This window comes from Neofelis nebulosa, chromosome 4, assembly GCF_028018385.1.
Source record: "Neofelis nebulosa isolate mNeoNeb1 chromosome 4, mNeoNeb1.pri, whole genome shotgun sequence".
Taxonomy (NCBI): Eukaryota; Metazoa; Chordata; class Mammalia; order Carnivora; family Felidae; genus Neofelis; species Neofelis nebulosa.
This window is the reverse complement of record NC_080785.1, coordinates 166,200,400-166,218,499: the sequence shown is the minus strand read 5'-3', so window position 1 is coordinate 166,218,499 and position 18,100 is coordinate 166,200,400. Positions and strand designations below refer to the sequence as shown.

General features: G+C 63.8%; 1 protein-coding gene across 9 annotated transcripts in view; it reads right to left on the bottom strand.

Annotated features, from left to right (window-relative positions):
• PTPRS (protein tyrosine phosphatase receptor type S) overlaps positions 1 to 18,100 on the bottom strand; it is a 97,151-nt gene that overhangs the window by 46,404 nt on the left and 32,647 nt on the right. For all 9 annotated transcript variants that reach the window (XM_058728334.1, XM_058728336.1, XM_058728335.1 and 6 more), the window contains exons 2-5: positions 15,247 to 15,433; positions 8,396 to 8,541; positions 7,771 to 7,912; positions 2,583 to 2,771 (exon numbers count right to left, since the gene is read on the bottom strand). In XM_058728334.1, coding sequence (XP_058584317.1) covers positions 2,583 to 2,771; positions 7,771 to 7,912; positions 8,396 to 8,541; positions 15,247 to 15,337 — 568 coding nt within the window. In that variant the 5' untranslated portion in view covers positions 15,338 to 15,433. The remainder of the gene's footprint in view (positions 1 to 2,582; positions 2,772 to 7,770; positions 7,913 to 8,395; positions 8,542 to 15,246; positions 15,434 to 18,100) is intronic.

The window sequence follows — 18,100 nt, the reverse complement described above, 5'->3', positions numbered from 1 at the left end:
GGCTGAGTAATGGGGACAGGGAAGGGCAGCGAAAGGGGACAGAGGGCAGAGGGAGGGCCCTACGGCCTCCTCAACTTCCAAAAGGAAAAGAGGAAAGGGCCATCGGCTTGTTCACCCGGGCGCAGGGGGCAGGCGCGACTCGGGACACACACACACACACACACACACACACACACACACACACACACACATATGCACACAAGGCAGTCCTGGGCTAGAGTGTTACATTCTGGGCCAGATCTTCCCGGGAGAGATCCAGCCGCCTTCCTGCTGGTGGATAGCTGATAACCCCAGGAACAAGGGGACCCCAGGCCGGGGCAGAGAGGCTCGCGGGACAGAACGCCAGCCCCTCCCACGTGGCACAGGCACACCGGCGGACAGACAGACGGGCCAACCGAAGCCCAGAGGGTGGGCTGGGTGCTTTGAACCCAGCGCCCCAGCCTCCTAGGCCTCTGGATGATCTCTTACAAGATCCTCAACCCGACGAGGCCCCTTTCTCCTCGCTACCTGGGAGCAAATGGAAATCAGCCTCGGGCTGATGGGGGTCCAGAGGCCAAACAGCGAGACCTCCCGGGGCGGCCAAGCAGCCCACGGCCGCTATCGGAAGGGAAGGACAGACCTCGCAGGTATGAAAAGGTGGCTCTAGGGGCGCCTGGGTGGCGCTGTCGGTTAAGCGTCCGACTTCAGCCAGGTCACGATCTCGCAGTCTGTGGGTTCGAGCCCCGCGTCAGGCTCTGGGCTGATGGCTCGGAGCCTGGAGCCTGTTTCGGCTTCTGTGTCTCCCTCTCTCTCTGCCCCTCCCCCGTTCATGCTCTGTCTCTCTCTCTGTCCCAAAAATTAAAAAAAAAAAAAAAAAAAAAAAAAACGTTGAAAAAAAAAAGAAAAGGTGGCTCTGCTTCTGACCCTGAGGAAGAGGAGAAGGAACTTTCCCGGGCCAACATCAGTCACTCCCACGGTTGGTTCAGGGGAGTCAGGCTGGATGTTGGGAAAGGAAGTGCCTGGTGCCAGCCCGGCTAGAAAACTCCTCCTCCGTCCCCTGCCTGTGTCCCAGCTCCCAAAACTTCTGTCATTTCATCATTTTCCAGCCGTGTCAAGGCTGGGGGGCTGTGCGGTGCAAAAGCCCCCTGACCCTAGGATTCCCTTAATCTTCCCCTTAGCCTCCGATCTGGGGTCTGAACGGCCCCTTGTGGCCTTGTGGGGTTTTTTTGTTTTTCCTCTTTTCCTTTTGGGCTCCTCTCTCTGCAACCCCCTGGAGCCTGATTGGGGAGGGCTGGGCGGCCGGTGGGGGACGGACAGATGGACGGGAGGTGGGGGGGAGGGTCGTTAGTAAACATGCCACGTGGAGCGGGTCACAGTTACTGTCACAGTGGCTGTTAGTCTGGGGGAGGAGAGGGGGCGGGGGAGGGGTGGGGACGACGAGGGCGCGTTAGTCGTTGACGCGGTGAAGAGACAGGACTTACCAAAGGTTTCTGAACGTTTACAACAGAGGGACAAGAAAAGAGAACAGGAACATTAATGGGCGCTCGGCGGACGCCTGAATCCTCTCCGGGGGCGGGGGTGGGGGCGGGGAGGGGAGGGGAGGGGAGGGGGGACTGATAATCAGATTTACTCCGATCAATAAAGCAGCTTCTGTTCGCCGAGCACCTAGTACGTGCCAGGAACAGATGGACCCCTCGGAGGAGGAGGCCACCGGGCAGCGAGTGGGGGCGGTAGGAACAGCCAGGAGGCCTTCAGGCAGGGGTGGCTCAGGGCGGGCTCCTCAGGGGAAGGGGGGAGAGAAAGCAAAGAGGTGTGCCCCAGCGTGTGTCAGCACGGTGGACCGCGACACACGCGAGCGCACGCCCGCGGGCACGTCCCTACCTCGCGTCTGCACGCAGGCGGCCTAGGGGTGGGGCCTCGACGTGTGCAGGCGGGGACTCGCCCAGCGTGCACGTGCCCGGGAGGGGCGGGAATGTGGGTGCACGAGCAGCCAAGATGCAGGGGGCAAGCCTCGCTCTGGGAGGGCGCGGGCGAGCCCACGCGCGGCTGGCGGGACCTGTGCTCGGTGTTGGCCCGCACTCGGGGTGGGGGGGTGGGGGCGGGGGGCAGAAGCCGGTCAGGCCTGCGCTGGGGAGCCCAGACACGCACACGTGGACGCGTCACGAAGGAGGGGGACGAGTGACACGACACACACAACGGCCACCCCCCCCCGCCCCCCCGAGACAGACAGACTCACAGATGGGGCACGTGGGTGCTATGCCGAGGCACAACCGTGGACTAGCCATCCCAAGGTGGCCGAGGCCCTGGACTGAGCTGCCCGTCCGTGTCTCGTCCCCTCCTTCCTGCTTCAGCCTTGGAGATGCTCTCTGCCTGTAGCTCTCTGTGGCTCCCCACTGCCTTACCTGTCTGAGGCCTCCAACGTCCTCCGGAGAGGCTCACGGCCTCAGCACTGGAAATACTCACTGGCCCTTGCCTTAGACACCTCCCCTCTCTCCTCTGGCCTGTCCGTCTCCCGTTGGTCCCCAGGGCTCGGGCCCCGGAGACGCTGCCCTCCCCCTACTGCCCTCTGTGGCTCCCGCGTCCTCCCAGCCACCTGTGCTCACCTGACCGCAGCTGCTTTATGCGCCCGTTGCTGGCGCCGGGGTCCACGGGCAAGAAATCCTTGAACCAGGTGATCTCGGGGTCGGGGTTACCGCTAGCAGCACAGAGCATCGTAGCCGTCCGCGTCCGCTCCACCACTTTCAGCTGGGGGCCCATGTCGATGTTGGGGAAACCGGGGGGCAGCTGGTCCTCTGAGGGTGGGGACAGGGGAAGAACAGGGCGGGGGCCCAGTTGCTGCACGGCCAGCCCTCCAGGGCGGGCTCGGGCGCCGGCAGGATCTCCGTCCGGCCCCCGCCTGGCCGGGGGAGCTCCTGTGGCCCGTTTCCTCCCGTGCGACGTGGATCAGCCCCACATGACGGGGGGGGGGTGGGGGGGGGGTGGACGGGGGGGGGCGGACAGGGGGGCTGGGGGGGGGACACCAGGCCAGAGCTTCTCACCCGGGGCGAGTCTGGGGATGTGTGGGCATGTTGTGATCGCCACAGCTGGGGCGGGGACCAGGGATGTTTCTCGACACCCCATGATGCCCCTGCTGCCCCCCCCCCCCCCCCCGCAAATGATCCAGCCCCGATGTCAGCACCGCTGACCCTGGGGGTACTTTACAGCATCCAGAGGGAGTTTTAAAAACGTAAACCGCGGGCGTCTGGGTGACTCAGTCTGTGAAGTGTCTGACTCTTGGTCATGATCATGATCTCAGGTCACGATCTCGCGGTTCGTGGGTTCGAGCCCCGCGTCGGGCTCTGGGCTGACAGCTCGGAGCCCGGAGCCCGCCTCGGGTTCTGTGTCCCCCTCTCTCTCTGCCTCTCCCCTGCTCCCGCTCTGTCCCTCTCTCTCTCTCTCAAAAATAAAGAAACATTAAAAAATACATAAAAACATCAACCGAACCCCACCCCTCCCCTGCCACACGTCCACTGTGACCCAGGACCCTCGCCTCCCACTGCCCCACTGGTCTCGGCTGTCCCATTTTGAGCCTCCCTCACTCCAGAATATCTTAGTGACCGACTCTATTTATCGTGACGTATCTGTGTCACCGCCGTGTCCCCACTGCCCAGCGCAGGGCCTGGCACACAGTAGGCGCCCAATCAATGAGTGAACGGCTCAGTCCCAGCTGCCGTTAGCCTGGGAAAGTCACCACGCCTCCAGGTGTCAATGTCCCCGTTCCCTGGCTAAGGTCTAGTTTCTCTCCACACTAAAGGGGGCAGGAGGGACACCAGGAGGAGAAAATGCCCCGCTCCCTGGAGACCCTCAGCCCCCAACGTCCAGTGACCGGCAGGCACGTGGCCGCGGGCTGAGGCGATGAGGCGGGCCGGCTAAGTGCCAGGCGGCCTTCGTCTGCGAGCTTGAAAATCAGAGCGGACTCTGTGGCCTGATTGAGCTGGGGTCCCTCCACGGAAGGGTGGCGGCTCAGGGCCCTCCCCCCGCCTCCACCTGCTGTCCCACCTCGGTTCTCCCTCTCCAGCACCTGGGCTCCAGGCCCCTTGTGCTCTGACCTCTAACACCTCCAGCTCCGGTCTGGCCTGCCACCCACAACGGACACAGGACTCCCCAGGCCCAGGGACCAGGCTCCTCAGTGCAAATCGAAACAGCCACTAGCCCCGGTGTGGCCGAAACGAGCCCTCCTGCCATGCACAATTCGTACGTTGGACCCCGAACCCCCAGGACCCCAGAATGTGGTTATTTGGAGATCAGGTCTCTACGGGGGTGATTAAATTAGAATGAGGCCACTGGGGTGGGTCCTAATCCAATATGGTGTCCTTACAAGGAGACGTAATGACACAGGTGTGCGGAGGGACGACCCCCGTGGGGACACGGGGAGAAGACGCCATCTGCACGCCGCGGACAGCAGCCCCACGAGGAAGCAGCCCCGTCCTGATCTCAGACCTCCCGCCTCCAGGACCGGAAGAGAATACGTTAAGCCGCCCAGAGGGGGCGCTACGGCCCGTACTAGGAGGGGACCTTTGGTGCCACCCGCCAGAGACCCCCAACCCCCAGTTCAGCATCTACGGTTTCCACGGGGCACATGCACCGGAGATGGAATGCAGCTACTCGCAACGGCAAAAGGCCGGAGACAACCTAAACATCCGTCAACTCGTTCCGTACAGGCTGGACCCCCCGCCGGACGCGATGCTGAAATTCGCAGACGTCACCTTACGGAGCCACAGACGCGTTGCTCAGAGCGCAGGGATCAACGGGGAAGACGGTACAGGCCAAGGATCAAAAACTACAGCCCCCGGGGGCCAAATCCGGCCCCTTGCTTGCTTTTGTGAATAAAGTTTTATTGGCACATGGCCACACCCATCTGCGTCCCCATCACCTACGGCGGCTTTCCAGCTGGGGCAGCGGAGCTGAGAAGTTGCGACAGAGAGCGTCTGGCCTGCAGAGTCAACGATATTTGGTCTCTGGCGTTTTACAGAGAACGCTTCCTGCCACCTGGACGTCGCTGCTATTTGTGTAAAGAGAAACGATGCACACGTATTTGCTTACAAATGCCCAGAAGGAGCAGAGGCCTGGTGAGTGCTCTGGGGGACGGGACTGGGGGGCTGGGAACAGGTTGGAAAAAAGCCCCCGTGGGGGAGAGGTCTGAGCCCCGGGGAAACGGTCAGGGGACAGGAAGCCAAGATGGGGCCAGGGAGAGGCAGGCAGGCGTAGCGCCGTCCCGTTTCTCCAGGGGGACAGGAAAGCGGTGGCCCGCGTCCAGCCGCGCGTGGAGGCCCGGCGGCCCCAGTCCCAAGTCCCGTCCACTGGGTAACCAGGCGCCGTGCAGGTATTTTCCTGTGCCCTCCTCAAAGATGGGAGCTATTTCACAGCGGGGGAAATGGAGGCTCGGACAGAAACATACCCGCCCCGGGTCCTACGGCCAGGACGCAGCAAGGCTCGGACTGGTACCCAGGCCTGCCTAAGCCCCAAGAAAACTGGGAGGGGCCGGCTGCAGAAGTCCCAACCCCCCAGACTGGACCCGTTCGAGTCTGAGGACGTGGCTGGACCCTGTCCAAGGTGGGTCAGGCCCGGTTTGTTCTTCCTGGGCCTGAGGCCTGAACCCCAAAGGTGGTTCTGACCGGCTCCCGGTGGCGTCACGGGAAGTTTAGGCCCAGACCACCGGGCCTCAATTCCTGGAGCTCAAAGCCGGCGTGCGCCCACCCGGGAAGCATCCACACCCCACGCGTGCTCACACGTGAGCCCTTCCCGCGAGCGTGCAGCCCTCGGGGGTCCCCGTGAGTGCGTGTGGGCGGCAGCCAGCAGGGTGGGGGGCAGGCGAGCGGGCGCCGGGGGAGGCTGGGCCGTCTGACGGCACCAGGAGCTCCTAATTAAACAAAAATGTTCGTCGCGTACCACGTTGCGCCCGATTCCTCGGAGTTTAATTAAAACAACAGCACGGGAGGCGTGAGCGGGGTCCACAATCAGATGGTGGGGGGAGGGAGGCGGGGAGAGCCGGGCCCAAGAGCCCAGACCTTCCCCGCTCAGCCGGGGGACCCTGCGGCTCGGGGCCCGGGCGGGGGACGCCCGGAGGACGGGCACTCCTGGGTCAGAGGCCCCGGGGCTGGGCACCCGGCCCGGGCCCCGCGTCCTCCGGGCGGCCGGAGCGCGGAGCGCAGCCAAGGAGGCCTCGATGGGGGGCGGGGAGAGCAGACGGGTCTTTCCCAGACTCCCAGCGACCGGGCGGTTAATAGATTCACAGCCTGTCCTTTTAACTCTCCGAGCGCTTACAATGGAGGCTGGCACGGGACAGCGGGAGGCAGGCTGTTCCGTCTGTGCCCGGGAAAGGTCAGGGCAAGAATATCTATTGGGCAGAGGCGGGGCGGGCCGGGCAGACTCCCCGCCCCCCTCCCCCGCCCCCCCCCGCCCAGGCCTCCCCCTGCAGGGTCTCGGGACCCACGCGAAAGAAAGTATGGGGCGTCCTGTTAAACAGACGGTGGGAGCAGAGCCTTCTGAGGGAGGGGCTCCGTGCAGATGACCCCCAGGGTCTGACGCAAAGTGGCCCTGACCCCCGGGGTCCGCTGCCCTGGGTGATGCCACAGAATGCCACCCCGGGTAGCCACCTCCCACCAAAGGGCTGCCTGTGGCTCACGCTTAAAGCTAGGAGAGGGCCAGGGTGTCCCTGTAGGCGACAGGCAGGACCCACCCACCCGAGGGGCACAGGGGGGCTGGTGGCAGCCGCCTGCTGAGCACCGGAGTGAGAAGAATGATGCCCGGTAACTGGTCAGCCAAGCGCTCCTTCCTGGTTCACATAGCTACCCCTTGCGGCCAGCGTCATTTCCCTACTTGGGGGGGTGAGGAAGTGCAGCTCAGAGGGGTTTATTAACTTGCCCGGGGCCACACAGCTCTAGAGGCTAAAACCACCTTGCAACAGAGCGGGCAGAAGAGAGAGGGTGGGGGGTGGGGGGGGTCTGTGGCGAGGCTGTCTGAAGGAGGAGGCTTTTTGTAAGGAGATAGTGATTTCCTGGTGCCCCCAGCCCCCCCCCCCCCGAACGAGGCTTAGAAAACAGCCCAGCAAAGCAGGGTTCCCGAAGGATCTGTGTGAACGTATGGGAAGGGGGGGAGGGTACCTGTTTGTGCCCGTCCATTCCTTTGGGGGAACCGCCCCTTACTGACCCTGCCCGTGTGGGCAGACACACCCCGGACTCTAGGGAGAACTCTGCCAAGCAGACTATCTGCTCCTCGGGGACAGTCATCCGACCCAAGCTGGGCCGGTGAGCAGTCATCCTGGGCCACCCCGTCCTCTCTTTGCGGTGGTGGCCCCGGAGCCTGGAGCAGATGGGGGGGAATCCCAAGGATACAGTCAATATGGAAGAAGACAAACCCAGAGGCAGAGGGAGGGTGAGGGCTAAGAACACCGTACGAGCTCCTGGATCTAGCTGAACCTGAAGCCGGCCACAGCGTGGCCATTTTAATGACACGGATCGACGAATTCCCTTTGTTACATGAACCAGTTTGAGGTGGGCCAGGCTCTTGTAATCAGAGGGGCAAGACCGAGATGACGAACGGTGACAGCGCTAGTCCCTTAACACGGCTCTCCTGCAAAGGCTCAGTAAATCCCTCCCACCAGGCTCTGGACCCCGGTGGTGTGACAGGCTGGGGAAGGGACATCATGATGCCCCAAAGAGACAAATCCAAAGCAAGGCTTTCGATGCTTCTTCTCTCAGGTTTGTCCCTCCCCCCCCCCGCCCCCCCCCCGCCCCCCCGGGAGGCCAGTACCTCGGAGGACAGTGAGTTTCGCATGGACCGTGACCTCCCCGACCGAGTTCTGTGCCACGCACTCGTACACGTTCTCATCCCGGGGTGTCCGCAGCGGCTGGATCCTCAGCACGGCCCCCGCACTCTGGTCAAACTCGATCGTCTGCCGCGGGCGAGGGGACAAAGGTGAGGCCGACGACCGGGACAGGGGCTGGGCCTGCGTCCTCCACAGGCACCCTGTGCACAAATGCGCCACGGGCAGAGACTGGGCCCGGGGACGTGCAGGAGGGCGTGTGGGCATGTGGGTGCGTGAGCGGCACAGGGGAGTCCGCGACAGGCGCGTGAATCATGCCGCATGTACAAGTGTGGCTGATCCTGTGCGTGAGATGAGACAGAGAGGGCGGGGCCTTGCCTGAGGCCACACAGCACACAGCCTGCAGGGCCGGCCTGGCGGGGTCCTCCCTGAGCCGGCAGGCGGGGGACACATGGCCGGGGAGGGGAGGGGGGACAGTTGCTCTGGCCACGGACGGTGGCCGCCCCTGTGACCCCTGGGAGATATTTCTGCGACGTCTGTGGCCGAGCTATGGCCGCCCCGCGTGCGGAGGGGGCTCTGCTGCCCGACTGTCTCCCCTCACCCCAGACTCACCTCAAAGCGTTGTGAATTGACCTTCTTGCCTTTCTTGTTCCAGGTCACCCGTGGCTTGGGGTCGCCCGTGGCCTGACACACGAAGGAGGCCACGCCCCCCGACACGCCGATCTGGTCCTTGGGTTCTTTGATGAACCTGGGGGGCTCTGGAGACACAGCAGGAAGAGGAGGGGTGTGGCGGGCCCAGGCAGGAGGCCAGGACCCCACGGGGCCACACAGACGTGCCCTCTATCCCCGACCCAGCCACAAAGTACCACGTGGGCCCCGGGGAAGGGGACGGAAAGGAGGAAGGCAGAGAAACGCTGAGTCCGAACGCCCTCCCCACGCCCACCCCCGAGACCACAGCCGCACACGCTCCCATGTGTGCCTGAGACACGGCAGATGGGGAGCCCTCCCCCAAGACTCTGGGGTCCTGAGACTTGGCACCTGGAGGCCCCCAGTGGCGCCCGGCCAAACCCTGGAGGGTCCTTGGCCCTACAGACTTGGAAGGAGGTGACTGGTCTGATCCCTGCTGGGCAGGTGGGGAAAGTGAGGCACCAAGCGGAGTAGCAGCGGGTGACCAAGGCATGTGAGGTCAGAGCCCGCATTTTCAACCCGGGGCTCCAGCCTCTCAGTCCCTGGGAGGCGTCCGTCCCAACAAGAGGGGTCAGCGCTGGGAGCAGAAGTTCAGAAAGGGCGGTCTGGTTTCCCGAGGCCCAAGATGCTGACAACCAGCACAGCAAGCACTTACTGGGCGCCTAGTGTATGCAGGGGGCTAGCTCCGCAACATTTCACCCTCGGACAGCGCTGAGTGCCGGGGCCGCCACGGTCCCCACACGATAAAACTTTAGGCACAGAGAAGCAAGGCCTTTGCTTCGACGCACGGCCAGCCGGCGGCCGGGCCGAGCCGTGAAACGGGCTGGCTCACAACTGATCTGACGGACTCAGTCTCTCCAGGAAGGTCTCAGGCGGGGCCTGCTGCGTCTTTAACCCCGTCCACAGCCTCAGCTCCGCCCCTTGGACACGTGACAGTGTCCGTGGAGGTACATGGCCATTACTTTCTTTCTTACTGACTTTTCACAGTAACCTCCAAATGGCCCAAAGGGACAATGGATTTCCTCTCCTAGCGATGCTACAATGTATCTCGTTCAACGAATTCAGTTACTCCCGAGGCTTTTCCCAACAGCTTCCAGGGCTGGACCGGCTGGCAAGGTCCCTCGGGAAACAACGTCCGTATCCAACAAAAGGGGACCGGCTGAACGTATCCTGGGACCAGGGTGCGCCTCTCGCTACTAGGGAAGGAACAGCAAGGGACAGATGTTGTCGCGTGGGAAAAAGGACAGCGGATGTTCCTGTTTGCGTGAAAAGAAACATAAAAAGGGCCAAAGAGAAATGGGGCGGGGAAAGGGAGCCCGCGCGTGTGTAGATATGAGGGCCGCCCCAGGAGAGAAACCAGGCGGCTGGACACAGTGGGAGAAGCCCTTCCGACCTGCTACCTTTTTGAGATTTACAACTATTTAAAGATAAATAGAAATGATTTTTTTTTAATTTTTTAAAATGTTTATTTATTTTTTTTTTAATTTTTTTTTTCAACGTTTTTTATTTATTTTTGGGACAGAGAGAGACAGAGCATGAACGGGGGAGGGGCAGAGAGAGAGGGAGACACAGAATTGGAAACAGGCTCCAGGCTCCGAGCCATCAGCCCAGAGCCTGACGCGGGGCTCGAACTCACGGACCGCGAGATCGTGACCTGGCTGAAGTCGGACGCTTAACCGACTGCGCCACCCAGGCGCCCCTTAAAATGTTTATTTTTGAGGCGGGGGGGGCGGGAACGGGGCATGTGTGGGGGAGGGACAGAGAGGGAGACACAGAATCCGACGCAGGCTCCAGGCTCTGAGCTGTCAGCACAGAGCCCGACGTGGGGCTCGAACCCACGAACTATGAGATCATGACCTGAGCTGAAGTTGGATGCTTAACCGACTGAGCCACCCAGACACCCCAAATAGAAATGATTTTTTAAGTTTACTTTTTATTCGGAGAGAGAGAGAAAGAGAGAGAGTGCACATACACGGGAGGGGCAGAGAGAAGGAGAGAGAATCCCGAGCCTGATGTGGGGCTCGAACTCATGAACTGTGAGATCAGGACTTGAATGGAAACCAAGAGTTGGACGTTTAACTGACCGAGCCTCCCAGGCGCCCCAGAAAGGATTTCTTAAGAAACAAGATTTTGAGGGGCCCCTGGGTGGCTCGGTCGGTTGGGCATCCGACTTTGGCTCAGGTCACGATCTCACCGTTCGTGAGTTCGAGCCCCGTGTCAGGCTCTGTGCCGTCAACACAGAACCCCCTTCAGATCCTCTGTCCCCCTCTCTCTGCCCCTCCCCTGCTTGTACTCTCCCCCAAAACATGCATATTCTAAAAAAACCGCAAGATTTGGATAAAAAGGTGAGCTGATACAAGAAAAATATTAAGGAAGCAAAAGGCTGGGGTCCGAGGAGGAGCAGACAAGGGGCCGCCTCAAGCTACGTACAGCAATCCCTGGTCCCTAAGCCTCCGAGATCAAAGGAAACAGCAGAGGCCCACGTGGGTTCGCCTGGAAAATTCTGGATGCCTGGAAGCCTGAAGCAGCTCAAGGAGGCCTCGGGAGCCCAGTCTTGGTGCCCACAGGCCCCGGCTTCTCCCACCCACGGCTCAGGCGAGGCTTTGAACAAGGGGTGCCCATCCCAGTGGCCCGAGTGGCCTCGCCTCCCTTATTCAAAGCTCTGCTCCCCCTGATGTGACCGTGTGGGACTTTAGCGGCCATCTCTTGGAAACTGGCCACCGTGTGCAGCCCCACGAAGCCGTGATTGTTCGTCATCTCGTGTGGATTCAGGGCTAAGAAGCTTCCGTGAGGTCACACGGCCCAGACGACACCACCCGGGTTTGAACCCGGGGTCCTTCTGTCCACAGGCACACATCTTAGGCTCCTATCGCCTCCAGGCCGTGGGCCTGATTCAGATGTTTTGCTCCTTGCTGAGCCCGGGGCTGGGCCGGCCCCTCCCTGGCTCTGACGGCCTCGGCCACCCCTCCTCCAAGCCTCGGGAACCATGACTGGGGCCATATGTGTCCCCAGCCAGCGTCACGGAGGAAAGTCACTGTGGCCGGGGCAGGAATCTTACTTCTGGGGAAATCCTCTCTCGGGAGCCCCTGGAAGGAGGGGCGGAAGTGGGCTGCAGGAGGCATCCAGCTAGCCGTTGATGAGCCCGGACACGCTCCCCTAGGCCAGCACCTCCCCTGGGGAGCCTTCTCAGATTACCACGGGCTGGGTCAGGAGCTCCTCTGTGCACACGGCCGCCTGGGCGTCCCCCCTCACAGCTTTGACCACGCTGGGCCAAGATACCTGGTCCCGTGCCACTCGGCAGGGTGGGCACGGGGCCGCCCCCACTCCCCGGTGACCCTTGAGAAAATGGGGCTCTTGACCTGAGCCCCCCCTCTGCAGGGCAGACGCCCTCCCAGGCTACCCCCAGGCAGCTCTGGGGTGACAGACAGCCTGGAAGAGACCTGTCTGCTCGCCGCGCCCCCACGCGAACATTTCGTGTGGACGCCTGGAGTCTCCCGTTTGGACAAACCCTCCCCTCCTCCTCTTGGCAAAGGGCCCCCCCCGACACAAGAAAGGCACTCGGGTGCGGCCGTCCGTCCCGGGACAGGGGACACCCAGCGTGATGCTTTCGCCGGGGACCCAGAGAGGCAAAACCAAGGCTCAGAAAGGGTGAGACCTGCTCGGGGTCACCCAGCTTGGGATGGACGAGAAGCTCCTGGGACCCCACCCGGGGCCCGCGCGGCCCACGGCCCCTGGAAACAGCACCGTCGACGAACAGGGAGGTGGGTCCTCGGGACCGAGAGCGCCTCGGCGTCTCCGTGTCACCCACGAGGAGACCTGAGGGTCAGGGGGGGTGATACGAACAGCACGGAGGCTGCGTAGAATGCCCCGGCCCGAGTTCTGTGTTTCCAGCTCGGGTTCTGCAGAGCAGAAGCCGGACCAGAGCCAGAGACCCCACCCGCCGGGCCCCTCCAACCCGCCTGGGCCTGCCCCACGGCATCCTGGGAAGGCCCCGCAGGACCAGAAGCCCTTGCTGGGGCACAACTCGCTCCTCTTGGAGCCGGCTGGGGGCTCCCGCTGCCCACGTGGGCCCTCTGTGGCCTGAGAGCCCCCACCCTCAGTGGCTCCCCGAGGACCGGGGCCATTCCCTGGAGCTGGCGGCACAGATCACGGTGCCTGTAGCCCCCCTCCCCCCATGCGGGGTCCCAGAGGACAGAGCGCCTGTGAAGCAGACCCGCCTCCGGGGGCAAGATGCCTCGGCCTCGGGGAGGAAGATCTGGGTCTGAGGGTCGGGCAGGAGCGACACCGCAAGTGACAGGGCAATAACGACCCAGGGCCCACCAACGGAGCGCCCCCTGAGCCAGCCCCAGCTGCCCACCTGGGTGACACTGTGCACCTGCTCCCTGGGACCAACGCAGTCACCTGGGCCCTGCCCTCACCCCGTCTGTGCTCCCGGCGGCGGCCACCAGAGGGCGCCCGTGAGCACCCGAGCCAGGTGCCGCCTTCCTCTGCCCGCAGCCCTCCAGGACTCCCACTCTCCCGGAGAAGAAGCCCCAAGTCCCCTCTGAGGCCCCCAAGGCGCTCCCCTCTTCCCTGTCCCCCCCTCGCTCACTCTACTCCAGCCACGCGGGCTTCCTCCAACATTCCTGGGTCCTGCCCCAGGGCCTTTGCACATACTGTTCCCTCTGCTTCGGACACTTCCCCCCCCCCCCCCGCCCCCAGATGCCCCCAGGGTGCACTTCTCAGCTCCCTTAGGTCTCTGCTCAGATGCCACCTCCTTCCCTGATGTTCCCCCATCCCTTTAAAATGCAGCCCCCACCCTTCCTCTCACACCCACATCCCCAGATGTCCACCACCCAACAGACGCAGTGCTTCTCCCTCACTAGATGATGAGCTCCGGGAAGGGGTGGGACGTTTTTGTCCCGCGTCTAAACCAGTGCTCGGCACACAGTAGGTGCTTATGAGAAACACACCGAATGAGGGAGAGCACAGGTCTGCCGTGGGCACACGACAGAGCCAGGACGTGAACCCAGGCCAGGGTAGTCCCCAAATGCCGTGGCCCCCCTCAACCACAACGGGTCTCTGGCTCTGGCAGCCCCAGTTTCCCCAAGGCTGGCAAAAACCACCGCGGCAGGATGTCAAAGCAGAAACCACGTTATTTACTCAACTCGCATAAGTAAAACTCGCAGTTCTCAGCTGGGGGCGAGGCATTCTTGCCTGGGGTCACCTGTGGTCGGCACAACTGGGGGTGGGGGTGGGGGGCTCCTGGCGGAGAGTGGGTGGGGCCAGGGATGCTGCTATACCCTCCCCCCCCCCCCCCGACAGTGCCCGGGACACCCGCCCCAGGGAACACGCTGACCCGGCATCAAACACGTGAATGAGGGCCCCTGGGTGGCTCGGTCACGGGGCATCCGACTCTGGTTACAGCTCAGATCGTGACCTAACGCTTCACGGGATCGAGCCCCGCGTCGGGCTCCGTGCTGACAGCAGGGAGCCTGCGTGGGATTCTGTCTCCCTCTTTCTCCGCCCCTCCCCCACGTTCGTGATCTTTCTCGCTCTCTCTCAAAAATAAGTAAACGGACGAACGAACGAATGAATGAAATACTCAAACACCTAGCACCTTCGGCTTGCTGGAATGTTCCACTACCGGAAACAGAGCCCAGCGAGGCACAGGTCCTGGGAAGTGACCAGATGCATCACGGATCACAGCCCGGCCGTGGCTGGAAGCTACTGGCCCGGGGGGGGGGAGGGGGGGGGGAGGCGGTGAGTGTGGTGTTGACAGTCAGGAAACCGGGGCTCTCACAAAACACAGCCTGGCCACCTCCTGGCTGTCACGGAACGTCACTGTGGCTCAGTTCCCCCATCTGTACGACGGGAACAGTGACAACAGCGTTCATTCCGTCAGGCTGCGGTGGCTGATCTGAATGCGTTCGTTCGACATTTGCTAAAAAAACAACACGAAAACAAGGAAAAGCACAAACAGACGCGGCAAGCGTGCGCGTCTCTGTGCTCGCCCGGCGGCAGTAATTACCGCGCCCGTGGTAACATGGGACCGTGGGCCTACTACGTGCCACGCAGCACACGGGGCCTTATTGTGCGTCCTTGCCACAAGAATGCTGGGACGCGGACGTGTCTGAGTCTCGTTCGGGTGGAAACGGAGGCTGAGAGAGGTTGAGTCACCAGCCCGAGGTCACACAGCAGCTGACGGCAAAGTCAGGACTCGCACCCAGACTAACCGCAGATCCCTGCGTCCTTCCTGCTGCCCTGACGGATACCTCTAGGCCCCTGACGGTAGGCCGGGTCTTAGTGTCGGGCCCAGGGCTGACCCTCATTCTTTCCACGTGACTGCCAACACCGGAGCCTCGCCCGCCCCCAGCGACACCAGCCCCTTTCTTCACCTCCAGGCCTTTCTACGTGCTCGCACCTTCACCAGTAACGCTCTTTCCACCAGCGAACTCCTACACACCCACAAAGCCCCAGCTCCAATGCCCCCTCTCCCAAGAAGCCTCCCCTGGCTCCACCTGTGGAAGGTCATAGAACCAGCACGCTCAGCTCTAAGCAGGCCAAGTGTGTATTTAGCACCCGGCTCGGCACAGAGCCGATGACATCGTCGTTACCGGTATTGCTGTTTATGCCATCGTTATCACCGGCCTCCGAACCTCCCAGGACCGGGGTCCAGTGGACGCTTCAGGCAGCCTCATTCGTGGAGCACAGAGGCCCCGGGGAGGAGGCGGGGACACACGTCCACTCGCAAACGTGTACACTCAGACGCCCGCACACCCGTAGGGGGCGCTTACCTTCTGCCGTGCAGCCTCCGACCAGCAGGACCACGAGGAGGCCCACGGGACCGACCACGGAGGCCACTCCGGGGCCCCAGGCAGGCACCATGCTTGGCAGCCGCCTGCGACCTCCGACCTCCGCCCTGGAGGGCGACGGGCCCCCCGGTCCCTCACGAAGAGGCCTCAGCGTCAGACGGGACAGCGTCTGCAGAGACAACGGAGGCGCCGTGAGAGGGGACAGGGGCAATCCGGGGGGCCTTCGTGGCGGAGGGAGGAGAGGAGGGTCATGGGGTTGGGGGAAAGGGTTACGGGAGAATGGGGCGGGGGTCGCGGGGCGCTGGGGAGGCAGAAGGAAGGTGCGTGTCCCCCCACATCCCCGCCCTGAAACCCACCCTCCGTGTGACGGTGTTAGGAAGCAGGGCCTTTGGTCACAAGGGTGGGGCCCTCGGGAACGGGATTAGCGCCTAGAAGAGACCCCAGAGGGCCCCCTCAGCCCCTCTGCCTCGTGAGCACGGGGCCACAGGACCCTTGATCTTGAACTCCCAGCCTCCAGAACCGTGAGACACACGGGGCTGCTGTTCGTAAGCCACGGGGCCTGTGGGATTTTGCGCGGCCGTCCCAGCGGCCTGAGACGGGCCCCCCCGGCCGCTGGCTGAGTCCTGATCCCAGGTGAGCCCCCCCCCACCCCCCACCCCCGACGGAGCCCGGACCTCAGAGCCTCGCCGAGCCCCCAGGCAGGACCGAACACCAGTTTCCAGGCGCGCTCCGAGCACCGGCTCCTGCCCGCCCAGGCTGGGCCTCCGGAAAGACGAGGCCCCAGCTGGTGCTGCTGGCCGACTGGGCGCCCCACCTCGGCCCCGTTCAGCCCCCAGACAGATCGTCCCCCCACCCACCTGCCGGCCCCTGCCCCCTGCCCTGTTCTAACGCCTCCGCGGCTCCCGCTGCCCCCAGAGGAAGCTGCTTCTGCTATGACTTCCTCTCACGGAGGCACAGCCACACGGAGGCTCAGTCCCGCGGGCGAGCCCTGGCCCTGCTGTGGCCTCTGCTGTCCCCCCACGGCTGCGTGACAGGTCTCAGCTCAGCTGTCACTTCCTCCAGAAGCTCCCCTCCCCACCCCCGCCGCCCGGTTCACATCCCACAGCCTCCGACGTGAGTAAGGCCGTCCTCCGCACCTTCACCCCAGGGTGCAAATCACACGCGAACGCGCATCGCTCAGAATCCGTTCCTCCCAGAATCTGAGCTCTTCCAGGGTGGAAGGGTCCCTGGTCACAAAGCCCCCTCCCCAGTCTTCTCCGCTTTGGCCAGAGCCAGGGCAGAGGGCCGGGGAGAGGCAGGGAGGGGCCCAAGGATGAGGCCCCCGTGGCCGGGTCGGCCCCACGCCCACCCCGGGCCGTGCCCCGGGCGGGTCCCGGCCATGACCACAGGGATAGGTGCCACATAATGATGGGGCAAGTCCCTGTGATTCTGGCTCCCAAAATACCCAGCTGCGGTCGCCTCGCCCGGCCCCAGAGGGGCCCCAGGAGGAGGCCGGGCTGGTGGTGATCTGATCACGGCTCGGGGTCAGGGGTGGGGAAGCCAGGATGGGTGGGGGAGGGTCAGGGGGGCCCGCCCTGCACACAGTCAGACCAGACAGGGCGAAGGACGCCTGCACACGGGCCACAGACGGACCCCAGACACACGTGCGTTCGCACAGTCAGGCGACAGAGACGGGTCCGCGCGCGGAGTCGGGCAAATAACACCCGCACGCGGGCCACGAAACAGGCACAGAATCAGACCTCAGACGCACAGAGCCAGACGACACACACGCACAGGGTCGCGGGCGGGCCTTCGAACCGCGTGAAAAGCGGGGTCAGATCCGGGCCAGTGGCACCCGCGCACCCCGGACCCAGACGTGTGCCCGCCGTCAACCAGACGGACGCGCAGACAGGCACGCGGCCTCACCACAGACACACGGCAGGTGGGTAAAGAGAAGCCTAGGGCACAGCCCCGTCCCCTGTGCGCCCCGCCGTGGGCAAGAGGGGCCGAACAGGAAGGTGGGGGCCCCAGGTGGGGAAAAGCGCCCACAGCCAGCTGCCCACCGCTGGTCACGCCTGAGTGGGGGGGGGGGGCCTCCGGCCCAGACAACATGGGTCAGCTGGGCGGGCCCTCGGAAAGCCTCTGGGGAAACTGAGGCCACACAGAAAGCCTGCCCGGGGGAGGGGCAGGGGCTCAAACTCGGGGCTGCTAGGCCCACCACGGACCCCCGGGAGGGTGACCTCCTTCTCCCCCTCTGCCTGCCCCCCCCCCCCCCCCCCGCGAATGCAGGCGTGGCGCAGAGGTCCCAGACGGGCCCCGTGCCCGGGAGGGGCTCCAGGAGCAGCCGCCTTCAGAACAGGGCGGCCCCTAATTACCCCCTGGCTCCCAGAGCCCCGGCCTCGCAGGGCCCACGCCTTCTCAACGTCTGGGCAGGACGGGGCTAATCCGGGCACGGGCGCCTCCAAATCTGCCCCGCCAGCCCGTGCAGGAGGGAGGGCGCAGCCCTGGGGGCGTCCAGGGCCCCCCCGGACGGCACAGCGGGAAGGGGGGGTGGGAGGCGGGGAGGGGAGCGCCACACGCCCCACGGAAGGGACAAGGTTCCAGGCTCCCTCGGGCCCCCGTCCCCCCCCTCCCCCCGAGGAACTTGCCACGAGGCGGGCCCCTGGCGCTGGCGGTGGGGTCTCCTGCAAGGGGTCGAGGAAAAACATCACCGAGTCCCATCAGTTCTGCCTTCAAACGCTAGCCCGTCTCTGCTCACGTCTCACCCCTTCCTCCACCTCCACGCGGTCCAGCCCCATCCTCTCCCTGTCCTTCCCTCCTCCCTCATTCTGCTCCAGCCACGCGGGCCTCCTTACTA